This window comes from Podarcis muralis, chromosome 13 (genome assembly GCF_964188315.1).
Source record: "Podarcis muralis chromosome 13, rPodMur119.hap1.1, whole genome shotgun sequence".
NCBI lineage: Eukaryota > Metazoa > Chordata > Lepidosauria > Squamata > Lacertidae > Podarcis > Podarcis muralis.
Genome location: NC_135667.1, coordinates 2,322,940 through 2,336,054, shown reverse-complemented (window position 1 = coordinate 2,336,054; position 13,115 = coordinate 2,322,940). Strand labels below are relative to the sequence as shown.

General features: G+C 49.4%; 1 protein-coding gene across 6 annotated transcripts in view; it reads right to left on the bottom strand.

The window, feature by feature from the left end:
• Positions 1-2,975: 2,975 nt before the first annotated feature.
• The window catches only part of GIGYF1 (GRB10 interacting GYF protein 1), a 57,069-nt gene continuing 46,929 nt past the window's right edge, over positions 2,976-13,115 (bottom strand). For all 6 annotated transcript variants that reach the window (XM_077916782.1, XM_028702270.2, XM_077916779.1 and 3 more), the window contains 2 exons: positions 11,181-11,319; positions 2,976-9,397 (listed from right to left, as the gene is read on the bottom strand). In XM_077916782.1, coding sequence (XP_077772908.1) covers positions 9,345-9,397; positions 11,181-11,319 — 192 coding nt within the window. In that variant the 3' untranslated portion in view covers positions 2,976-9,344. The remainder of the gene's footprint in view (positions 9,398-11,180; positions 11,320-13,115) is intronic.

The following is a 13,115-nucleotide window of genomic DNA, read 5'->3' as shown; positions in this document are numbered from 1 at the left end:
TGTCAGCGTTTGTCTCAGCTCTTTATAATACCTTGCTGTGAAACCATCTGGGCCCGGCGCTTTCCCATTCTTCAAATCGTTTATCACCACCTTAATCTCTTCACTTTCAATCGGAGCATTCAAGCTCCCCCTTGCTTCCACCGAAATCTTTTGTACCTCTTTCTCCTTCAGATACCTCTCTATTTTCCTCAGATTATTCTTTTCCTTGTTTCTATATAGTTGACTATAAAAATCCAGAAATCCTTTTCTTATACCTTTTGGGCTAATTATTTCTTCTTCTTTTACTTTAATTTTATATATCGTCCTTTGTTCTTTCCTCTTCTTAATTTGCCACGCAAGCCATTTTCCCGATTTATTTGCAAATTCAAAACTCTTCTGTTTTAGATTTTTAATGTGCCATTCTATCTCCTTATTAATTATCATTGCAAATTGTGTTTGCAGGGCCTTTATACTCTGTCTGATTTTTAAGTTGTTTGGTTTCTTGATTAGTTTCTGTTCGTATTCCATAATTTGTTTTAAAATTTCGTTCTTAGTTTTCTCCCTATTCTTTTTTTTTATTGAGTTTTGTTGAATACAAAACCCTCTCATTACCGCCTTCCCTGCATCCCACACTGTACTTATTCTCGTCCCCTTATTGCAGTTGCCATTTTCAAAGGCATTTTAGTCCAATGCTGGCTGTTCTTTCCCGATACAACTAGCAAAGAGTTTTTAAGAACCTCCTAAATCTAAAGAGAAACCATTCTGATACTTCAGTTTTTTTAAAAAAGACCAGTTTGGAGAATCAAAAGCTTTCAAAACATCTAATTTAAAAGGTTTGCCACACTTCTTGCTATCCTGTATACTATTTAATCCCCTGCAAATTGGATGTGATATTTGTCTACATGTGTATACGTGCAGTGACTAGATCCACAAAGTCTGTCCACCCACCTCACGTTCATTTGGTGGAAAAAGAAGAGCCGGGCCCAAGACATTTTGCTGCCTGAAGCGAAGGACGAGATGAGATGGGGTATTGCATTTTCACTGTCTCTCAAAGCCCCTCTTTCATTCTTAGCCTGAAAAGACCCCCAAAGCACCAGGCTTGCCGGTGCCAACGCATTTCCCAGTTCCAGCGCAGCCAATTTAGCAGAGCTGATAAAGGGCACCGTAGTAAGAACAGCCTTGTTTTGTTCCTAATGTTCACCCCAAAATAAAACAGGTTTCTTCCTTATAAGAAGGCCTGCAAGTGAAATTACTGACAGCGCATCTTCGGTTCACGTTTGCTTGCCAAAGCAGGCAATTTGCACTATAGGTCTTTAAAAACAACAGACACACAGTGTGTATTTGCCTGTTAACCAGAAGGGGACATGGCTATGGGCAGGGTTCCTACACAGCTGGGGCTGGACTAGGTTGACTCTCAAGGTCCCTTCCAACTCTGCAATTCTATGAGCCTTCCACCATTTCACGTGCAAAGCAACCAGGCTGGCAGATGGCTCGCTCTTTGCCATGGGGCAGGGGCTCCACTGCGCCCGAGGCCAAGGGTCTGCTTAATGGGGTACCACATGCTCCCCTAACAGCAGACTGTCTGGCCAGAGTGGTGCATGCTCTGGTTATCTCTCGCTTGTACTGCCATGCGCTCTACGTGGGGCTACCTTTGAAGGTGACCCAGAAACTACAACTAATCCAGAATGCGGCAGCTAGACTGGGGACTGGGAGCGGCCGCCGAGACCACATAACACCAGTCCTGAGATCTGCATTGCCTCCCAGGACATTTCAGAGCACAATTCAAAGTGTTGGTGCTGACCTTGAAAGCCCTAAACGGCCTCAAAGGCCCAGTAGACCTGAAGGAGCCTCTCCAACCCCATCGTTTCAGCCTGGACATGGAGGTCCAGCTCTGAGGGCCTTCTGGCGGTTCCCTCCCTGCGAGAAGCCAAGTCACAGGGAACCCGGCAGAGGGCCTTCTCAGAGGTGGCGCCCGCCCTGTGGAACTCCCTCCCACCAGATGTCATAGAGAACAAGAACTACCAGACTTTTAGAAGACCTCTGAAGGCAGCCCTGTTTAGGGAAGCTTTTAATGTTTAATAGATTACTGTATTTTAATATTCTCTTGGAAGCCGCCCAGAGTGGCTGGGTGAACCCAGCCAGATGAGCGGGGTATAAATAATAATAATAATTACTACTACCAGCTGCCCACCACTTGCCCTGCCCTTCAGCACTCGCCGCCCGAGGCAGGAGCCTCATCCTGCCTCATGGCAGGGCCCAAGAGCCCTTGGGGTGTGCTTCGGACTACAAATCCCATCAGCCCTGGCTTACAAGACACTGGGGCAATGGGAGGTGTGGCGATGTACAGTGGTGCCTCGCAAGACGAAATTAATCCGTTCCGTGAGTCTCTTTGTCTTGCAGTTTTTTCGTCTTGCGAAGCACGGCTATTAGCGGCTTAGCGGCTATTAATGGCTTAGCGGCTTTAAGAAAAAGGAAACAAACTCGCAAGACGTTTCGTCTTGCGAAGCAAGCCCATAGGGAAATTCGTCTTGCGGAACGACTCAAAAAACGGAAAACCCTTTCGTCTAGTGAGTTTTTCATCTTGCGAGGCATTCGTCTTGCGGGGCACCACTGTATACAGAAACTCCATTGTTTCGTGTGGCCTGCCTTGGAACTCCCTGCCTACTGATATCAAGCAGACCCCTTCGCTGTAAGCTTTTTGGAGGCCTGCTAAAAAGATTTAGAGAAGCCTGCCCAGATGCATAGGTCAGTGTGAATTTTAACCTGCTTTAAGAATTTTAACGAATTGCATGTTTTGAACCGTGGCTGGTAATCTTTTCAGGGATAGTTTCGTTTCTTGCAAACCACTCCGAGGCCTTTTTAACAATCGAACAGCACGAGATGGACAAAAATGACGAAACGAGAGGCCCCGCCGTGGACTGAAGAGGGACGAGGACTTCGGATCGCTGGGCCAACCTGGAAGGAGCGCCGTCCGAATCTAGGAAGTCAGCAGCCGGTTCCACAACCATCTAAGCTTTTATTTCCTTGCAAACTTTGCAGGGTGAAAGAGAAAAACTTTTGTTATTTACAAAAGATGCATTTTTTTGGGGGGGGGGAATATTGTACAGAAAGGGGAGGGGGCGGAGGGGATTTGGCATCTTTAACACCCATGAATATTTATACATATAACCCCTAATTGAAAAGCCAGACAGTTCCTACGTCTTTTTCCAGAGGAGAGAGGCGCATAACAAAAATGGGGGGGGGGCTGGCAATTATGTACAGCAAAGAGAACCCCCCAAACTTAAGGCCCAGGAATAGAAGCTTAACAGTCCTGCCTCCACCCCCCCCCCCACTTGAAACAAGAGGGGTGGAAGCGTTCACCCCCCCGCCACGTTTTGCACCTGGGGGGGGGTCAGAAGCTACAAAAAGAAGTCCATTTTTGTTGTCGGGTAGTGGGGGAAAGAGTCTTTTAACTCCTTTCGTAATCGTCTTCCTCGGCTGCCGTGGCTCCGTCCGACGCCCCACGGGGGGGGGGGGGCTCTCTTTGCAGAGGCGGCAGAGGAACCCAGGAGTCCTGCGGGCAGCTGGCCGAGAGAGAAGCTTGCCCCTCCAGTGAAGAAGTTAAGTCCTCGGGCGGCGACCGCCCTTAACATTCAGCGAACCACAAAGTTCGGGGGGGGGGATTCCCCCATCTCTCGGGAGTTTCAAGTCCGTGCCGATTTCGCACCGGAGGCGGGGGGGAAATATACACACACACACAACAAAACAAATCGGAAAAAAGCTCGAGTCTGTAAACATGTTTCCACTCTCAGTAGGAGCTGGGAGGCCAAGTACGCCCCATCACAGTTTCGTGTAATACTTGAGGGGAGAAGGGGGGGTCTCTTCTCCGCGCCGACGGCAGCAGCAGCAGCAGCAGCAGCAGGGGCGAGGTAGATGGGCCTCTAGCCAACCGTTGGCTGATGAGGGCTAGAAGCATGAAAAACAAAAGGAGTCGAGCAGGATCCGCACCCAAGAGTCCAGAGGAGGGTGGGAAGGTTGCACAGATCCACTGCCACCCCGACCGTCCGCCTTCTGCCAACGTAGAAGCAGGCGAGCCCCCTCGCTCGTCTCCCGCCGGCCCCTGTGCCGAGCGGAAACCGCGTGCGGGGGACCCAGGCGTCCGGGCGGCGGCTCTTTTCCGGCTTCGCAGCACCCCCTCCCCAAACCCTCGCGCCGCTCAGAGCTGGCACAAGTTCTAACACCCCTTTGGTTGGCTCAAGAGGCTTTGAGACAAAAAATTATAATAATGCACACACACACACACACACACTCCCCGATCGAAGCACACCCACCCACCGGAACGAAAAGAGGTCGCCGCCGCCGCCAGAAATCTCGCCCCTCCCCAGAAGCAAGTCAATTTCTACAATTTAAGGCATCGGGAAAAACGCAACAACGGAAAAACAACCACCCCGCAAAGCTTTTCGCTAATTTTGGGAACGGCGAGGGTTTGGGACGCCGCGGCAGAGAAAGGGGAGAGACGCTCTTTTCTGAGATCTTCCCCAAAAATGGCCAAACCGAGACGCAGAGCATCCCTCGGTCTCTTTCTGTCTCCCCCGTCCCAGCGGCCGACGTTGCAAAGCGATCCATTCCCTTTTCCCCCCCAACGCGCGGGACTCTGCCGTCCCTTCTGGCACCCAGTAAAGTGGGAAAAATCAAAACCAAGTTCCCCCAAAGCAAACACACATACCAATGAAAGAAAAAAACCTCAACACATAACCCTCCCACACTGGAAGGCAGGAGAGGTTGGAACCCAGCACTTATTACATTCAAAGTCACATTCCAAATGGTTGCCCCCCCCCCAGACCAAAATACACACAAATATATATATATATATCAGTTAAAGAAAGGCATTGATGCTGCTGCTGCTATGACTAAGGAAGGAAGTACTTGTGTCTCACAAACACACACAAAAACCAAAACATTGTCTTATGTAGAGCGAAACTGGCATCAGAAATCGGACTCTTTCCTCCGGGGGGGGGGGGGGCAAAGGCGGAGGAAGAGGAGTCCCACTGTAGTGGCGGCTGTGGGGTTGCGCCCCCCCCCCGGCCCCCAACCCCTTTCGACCATCTTCACATTTGGTGGATTTCCTCTCGAAAAACACAGCAACAAAAACCCCACGTAAATTTGGGGTGGGGGGAAGAAGGGGTTTGGGGCCCCCCTCCTAAGCACGAATAGCCCCCCCCCCTCCACCGTCCCAATTAACAGCTGGAATTAAAACCTTTTCCCAGCTTCTTCATGTGCTACAATTCTTCTTCTTTTTTTAATCTCCTTATTGCTCGGGGTTTTTCATATTTTTTTAAAAGGAAAAACACCCATTGATAATACTGGGAGAACAACACACACAAACACACACACACACCCCAAGACCAATAAGTGGTTGAAGGTCATTTTCACGCCCCGCACCCCATAAACTGATAAGGCAAAAGTGTGCGCACAAATGCATGCGCGCGCACAAAACAGGTTCTGCGTGTGGGAGAAATCAAGCGTTTATGCAATTGAAGATGCTTAAGAGGTTGGGGGGCGGGGGGGCGGCAAATCCGCCGATCGCTTTCGCGGATGGGGAACGCATCCCGTTTCACTCACAGTCTCTCGCACAGACTGGGGAAAAATAATATTATTCTAAAGAGCTGGGCGGGCGTTTCCTCCAGTCAAGAGAGGAAGGGGCTGCGTCTCTGTCATTCTACTCTTGAGACCCCCCCCAAAAAAACAACAACAACAAAGGACCCCCCCAGGGCTGAGGAGTCTCCCGCTGCCACAAAGCCAGTTCTTTTTTTTTGTAAACTTTGCCCGTACCTTGATAAAAAAGAAATGCACGAAGGAACAGAAAAGTCTTAGGATTATTACAGTTCGCAACCCCGTCCCGAGGTTTCGGTGCAAAAAGAACAAAGAAAGGGAGGGGGGAAATATCCCAACAGGACACACAAAAAATTATATGGCAGGACGGTGCGGGAAGGGAAAAGACACCCCCCCAAACACCCACGCACAAAGCCCCCCGTTTTGCAAGCGAGCGATTGATACGAGGGTCTGACGACGATAACAGCCCTTGATTGGCAAAGGAAGCAGCTTTCCTAAAATACATTCTTGAGGCGATATCCTTCTCCGCCCCCCCCCCCGGGCAAAAAATAAAAAATAAATGAGGAGAGGGTGAAATGGTTCCAAGTCTTCGGACTCGAGAGATGCCGTCTCTGTAGCTCATCGCCCGTTCGGCGGGAGAGACGGACGGGTGCCACTCTCGTTGGAGAGGTGGAGGAATAATGCCAAAGTTGGCCACCTTGGGACCCCCCCCCCCTGGACACGCACACTCCAAAGAGGACGTCTACTCAGGAGGAGACCTGACCCGCTGTGGGGACCCCCCCCCCCCGCCCAGAAGAGGAGGAAGAGGAAAAGGAGGCGGCCCTCGATTCGGGGCGCCTGGGGTGGGGTCTCCCCTCTTCCACAGATGAATACTGACCAGAAGGGAAAAGCGAGTGGGGCAGAGGCACCGGGGGGGGGGTCCTACCCCCCCCCCACCCTGAAAAAACGCGCAGCCTTCTTCCATCCTACTTTGAGAGAGAGAGAGAGAGGCGGAGAGGGCGGACCGGACCTCTCCAAGTCATCGCCTCGTCCTCCTGTCTTGTAACACAGGGACCATTAAAAAACATCACAGTATTTAGGGGGGGGGCTTATCAAAACAATACACACACACACAATCGATCCTTCCGAGTTTGTGGTCTCGCGCAAACGTTCACATAAAATACGGAACACCAGAAGATTGAAAACACAAAAACGACAATGGGCCTTCCAGCGTTTTGGTCATGAGCGTGGGATTGTTTCCCGAGGGGGTGTGTGTGTGTGTATTTTTTGTCGCTCGCGTCGCGGCTGGGAAGCCGCGTTCGTTTAAAGGATTTCTTTCCCCCCCCTTTCCACACACACACACACACACCCTGCCTTAAAAAAAAACCGCACAATGCCACAGAGAGGAGGAGCCAATGGCACCAGCCAAGGGCACCTCCGAGACCTTGGCGCGACTGAGCGAGAGGCACCCTTGGGCCAGGGGCGTTCGCAACAATAAACCCACCCCCCCCAAAAAATTAACAAGAGCAGGTGGGCTTTTGCAACGACGCACATGTTTACCAGCGAGGTGTGGAAGACGATGAGAGTCTTCCTGCGGCCTCAACCTGTGAGTCTCCGTGAGAGGGAGGTTATAAAGAGAGGTTGGGTGGGGGGGCTTAAGAAGGGGGGGGAGCAGGGAAATTGGTTTCCTATGACCCCTGGCCGCCCCCCGCCACTTCTCGGGGTTCTGAACTCCAAGTAGTACCATGTGTGCACCCAGCGACACCCCCCACCCGCGTGGGGAGGATTGTAAACAGAACAAAAAATTAAGTTCCTTGCGAGCTCACGAAAATCTCTGTTCAAGCAACATTTATATATATATATATATATAGATATAAAAGCTTATCATCTGTAAATATACTATATATATATATATATATACATAAGCACAACCACAGCTACATATGCACAGGAAAAGCACACCCCGAACTGTCAGCTCCCTAAATCGGGGTGCAATTGTGTGTGGAAGGGGGGAAGAGTTTAGTCTTAAAAACGCGAATAAGACCTTGGCGGTGGCTTCCTTGTTTTAAAGTGAGATTTTAAGAAGGAAGCACATCCGCCCCCCACCCCTTTACAAACAGCGCTTTGTTGCTCTTGAAACACCATCTTGTAACAGGCAGCTTTTGGGGCTTGGGGGGGGGGAGAGGGAAGAATAAACGTGGTTCTGCAGCTTCGAAATTGTCGCCCGAGGATGCAATACATTCAATTCTGCTCTGAGTGCACCGGGGGGAGAGAGAGTTCCTGACGTCGGTAAATAAACTCAGGTCTTTTTCTCCACGAAACAACAAAAGGAGGGGGGGGACAACACTTTCAATAACGATTTGATTCTCAACTGTGTACACGTTTAAAAAAAAAAAGGGCACAAAACCCCCAGAAGACTCACAACGCGCCCCCCAAATTCTCCCTTCGGAGTTTTCCCCTTCCTCTCCTTATATCTCAGAATGGAGGAAAAAAAGTGCGTCTCATGCAGACATGCAGAACAGTCGCCGGGGGGGGGGGGGGGGACGCGTCGCCTTCTGTAGCACACAGGTAAGAAAAGGTTTGTACGGTAATTCGCAGGTGGGGAGATTTCGAAAAAGGCGGCTTTTGAGAAAAAGGAAGGCTCTTCGCTTTGCGGGATTCCTTGGATGAAGCCAGAAGGTTTCTTCCGGAGCAGACAGGAATTCTTGGGGTCCGAGTTTGCAGAGCAAAAGCAGCTTCTGGTACGAGCAAACCCGCTTCGGACGTTAGTGTAAAATTACTCTTTTTGCAAAGTTCTCTTTTTTTTTTTCCTCCTCCTTTTTTCCCTTTGATTATAAAAAAATCCACAAAAAAACACAGATAGAATTGTAATGTCCAGAGGGCGGGGGGGGGGGGGGAGGAAAGGGTAGGCATTTGTGCAATTTTCTTTTTTTAAAAAAAGGACGACAAGAACAACAACAGAAGAAAAAAGTCTTATAAAAAATGGCCTCTTCGTAAGAGAAAATATATATACTGTGCGGGGCAAGTCTGAACAGTATTTACACAAATGTATATATTTATATTTATATATATATATATAGTTATCCAAACAATGGTAAAAAAAAAACACAGTTCCTTTTTTTTTTCTAAGTGCATTTCTTCAAGTTTTTCTTTTTTTTGTCTTATAAATCTTTTTTATATCAAGCCTTTTGTGAAATTGCCATTCACGTTTTTTTTGTTTTCTGAAAACTTATCCCCGTGTGAAAAATAAGTGTTTTCTTCTCAAAGATAAAAATTTTTGTAGGTTTTTTTAACGATTTTCTTTATATATATGTATATAGAAAAAAAAATCTTCTGCGATTGCAAAAAAAAAAAATTCTTTTTTTCCTTTTTTTTTCCTTTTTCCTTTTGAACAAGTCACTGTAAAAAAAAGTTCTTTTTTCTTTTTTTAGATAAAGTGCATCGGCATTAAAAAAAAAAAGTTTTTTGTTCGTTAAGGTGCTTATTTTTGTTTGTTTTTTTCTCGTAAGGAAAGAAGTGCTTAACATCCTCCTCCTGGCCGGTGTCCAACTGACCGTTGCCGCCACTGACCGCTCCCTCCCCACGACTTCCGCCCTCCGGTCCAGGAGGGGAAGGGGGGGTGATGATTGGGACGGGGGCACCTGGCCGCCTCTCTTGCAGTGCACATTCAGCCGAAACTGAAATTGGTTAGATCAAGGCAGCAGCGGCAGAGATACAGAGAGAGAGAGAGAGAGAGAGAGAAGAGATATAGACACAGAGAGATGAAAACGAAGAGATATTCCTATTGCTGTGAGTCAGTAGTCCTCCACCGTTTCCAGCTCGCTCGAGGAGCCGTGAAGAGCGTAACCTGGAAGGGGAAGAAGGGGAACCAGTCAGGCAGGAGGACAGCGTCTGAAATCTATCTGACCCATCCTTCCGCCCCCCAACCACTCCCTCCCCTTTCCGTCCTGGAAACCCATAGCAGTGGTTCGAACCTTTCTGGGGCCACTGTGACATATACCGTATTTTTCCGTGTGTAAGATGCCCCCATATGTAAGACGACCCGGTTTTTGAGCCCAGAATTAAGAAATAAATAATAAGACGAGCCCCAATTTAAAACTTAAAACATTTGGGGGGAAACACAGCGGACGCTCGGGTTGCGAATGTGATCTGTGCAGGATGCACATTCGCAACCCACAGCGTTCGCAAGCCACATCTGTGCATGGCACAGGTTGCGATTCGGCGCTTCTGTGCATGCGTGACTGCCGAAACCCGGAAGTAACCCGTTCCGGTACTTCCGGTTTTCGGCAGTCCGCAACCTGAAAAAACGCAACCTGAAGCAGCTGTAACCCGAGGTATGACTGTATAGTCTTATGCACGGGAAAATACAGTGATTCTTGTTATTCAAAAAGTGAACGTGGAGGAAGGCTAAAAGGCCACCAACTTGGCCTAAACTAGGGTTACCAGACGTCCCCAGATTTGCAAATCTATCCCCGGGAAACGTGGCAGTGGCAGCCTCAGCAGCCCGGAGCCAGCCTGGTAGCGCAGTTAGCTCTGGTTGGCTTCAGGAGCTGCTCGCTGCCGTGGCACCCACCATTTCCCCGGCGCCACGGCAGCGAGCAGCTCCTGAAGCCAGCCAGAGCCAACTGCGCTACCAGGCTGGCCACTCCTGGGCAACGGCTGCCCGCCCGTGACTCCAGAGCCTCCCCTGATCTGTCAAAACAACGGGGGCAGGAGATCGCGGAAGGCTTGGGAGTCACGGGCCTGTGGCGTGACGTTGCCCGGTTTTTTAAAAAACCTGCGGATTTATGTTTCACGGGGTGTCAAAGAAGGGCTTTGCACCTTTATGCAATATGCATGTGTGCTTGGCCCAAGGGTCTTTTGCCTCATCGTCCACACTACAGTGGTACCTCGGGTTACAGACGCTTCAGGTTACAGACTCCGCTAACCCGGAAATAGTGCTTCAGGTTAAGAACTTTGCTTCAGGATGAGAACAGAAATCGTGCTCCGGCGGCAGCGGGAGGCCCCATTAGTGGTGCTTCACAGTTTCAGGTTAAGTACAAACCTCTGGAACAAATTAAGTACTTAACCCGAGGTACCACTGTACTGACTCCCTGTTGCTACTCAACTTCAGGAAAAAAAGTGTCCCCGGGATCACTGAAAAAAATCTGGTAACCACAGTCTAAACAAGCTTCCAAATTCCCCCCCCCCCTTAAAAATCAAATTGCCCCCCTATGGGGCGTTTGCCCCATGCTGGAAACTGCAGCCCTACAGGAATTAAGGCAACAGAACTGGAGCAGGCAAGGGACTCCAGACAAAAATGGGTTAAGTAGCCTGGGGTGGGAGTTTTAGGGACCCTCCCTTGGGGTGGGGCTTTGGAGGGGGAAGGGGGTTCCCAACCTTCCCTCTTTTTGCGGGAAATTCCCGTATTCCAGCGCCATTTCCTGCAGCTATCCCGGATTGTTAGATATCCCGTAGACTGTCCCCGGGACAGGTGAGGCTGCTGATCCCTTATTTTCAAATCTGAAAGTTGACAGCCATGGTTCCCACTACCCGGCTCCCGTTCCCGTACCCCACAGGAGCCCCAGTCCCAGCGCCCCTTTCCCTCCACCCCCGGAGGCCCAGGGCTCGCCCCCCGCCAGGCCTCTCACCCAGGATGCTGGGGTCCGCGTGAAGCATCATCGGGCGCCTCTTGATCTTGGCGGCTTGGCTGTTCTCGAAGGAGGAGGCCTTGGGGCTGTGGTTGGACTGGAAGAGGGACTGCAGGCTGCTGGAGGACAGCCAGGCTTCCTGCGAGGAACACAAAATAAATAAATAAATAAATAAATAAATAAATAAATAAATAAATAAATAAATAATTTATTATTTATACCCCGCCCATCTGGCTAAAATACAATAATGCATCAAAAATTAAAAGCTTCCCTAAACAGGGCTGCCTTCAGATGTCGTCTAAAAGTCAGATAGTTGTTTATTTCCTTGATATCTGGTGGGAGGGAGTTCCACAGGGAGGGTGCCACCACCGAGAAGACCCTCTGTCTGGTTCCCTGAAACCTCATTTCTCGCAATGAGGGAACCACCAGAAGGCCCTCGGAGCTGGACCTCAATGTCCGGGCAGAACGATGGGGGTGGAGACGCTCCTTCAGGTATACAAAAGGGCATGGCTTGAAGGGAGACCGGACAAAAACGCCCAGGGTGCAAAGCCAGGCCCTCGCCTAATTTAACACTCCAGGTCCATTTAATGGCATTCGTAGGAGGAGCTTTTGTTTTCGCTTCTGTTTTTATTGTGCATTTTGCGTTCTTACGTTGTGAACCACCCGGTGATCTTTGGGTGAAGGAGTGAGGAGTAACTGACAGGCTTCAGTGCAGGCAGGCGAGAGCCAGACCACTGCTGCACCCTATCAGCTGAGCTGGCAGCCAAAGATTTTAAAATACATACATGCATACACATACACACACACACACACACAAAATTGAGGGACGTGGCTGGCACTGTGGGTTAAACCACAGAGCCTAGGGCTTGCCAGTCAGAAGGTTGGCGGTTCGAATCCCCGCAACAGGGTGAGCTCCCATTGCTCAGTCCCTGCTCCTGCCAATCTAGCATTTTGAAAGCACGTCAAAGTGCAAGTAGATAAATAGGTATCGCTCCGGCGGGAAGGTAAACGGCATTTCCGTGCACTGCTCTGGTTTGCCAGAAGCGGCTTAGTCATGCTGGCCACATGACCCGGAAGCTGTACACCGGCTCCCTCGGCCAATAAAGCGAGATGAGCGCCGCAACCCCAGAGTCGGCCACGACTGGACCTAATGGTCAGGGGTCCCTTTACCTTTACTATATAAAATTGAGTACTTGACGAGGCTCACTTCCTTTTCCTCCTCACAAGGGCTACAGGACACAACCTCTTTTTCAGGATTAAAATTTCGGTCTGGGCGGATTTTTAAAATCTGGCAAAATGTCTGGGTTTTTCTGCTTGGTTTTTTTGTATACAGTAGCCCAAATTTTTTTTGCTAGTGACTCAGATCTAAGGCGCCTGGCTAAGCTAGTCTGCAGCAGAGAATCACAACAGAGCAGCACCTTAAACTCCCTACCTACTGTATAAACCCCTTCTCTTGTGGCCGAACTAAAAGGACTCTGGCTCAGCTACAAGATCTTGGAGGAGGAGGAGCCTGGGAGGGGGAGAGTTAACTAGCTACTAGCAATATATCAGAGATTCTATAGCATATATACTGTATTTTTCGCTCCATAAGACCATAAGACGAACCTAGTTTTTAGAGGAGGAAAACTAGAAAAAAAATATTCTGAATAAAACAGTGGATGTATGATTTTTGTGGTTCACGCTGTGGCAAAGATCCTGAGGATCCATGTGGATCCATGCTTTGTAACCAGGTTTTTGCACCATTGCGGCCCCAGGCAGCAGTGGGTGCGTGATTTTTTTGGTGCAGGCTGCAGCCACGGACATGCCATGTGATCTGATGGTGAATTTGGGGGGACTCAATGCAAAAATCCTGAGGATCCATGGGCTTTTACCTCCCCCCTCCCAGGCAGCCTCCTTTATCACTAGCATCCCTTATCTCCTTCCTGATCACTTATC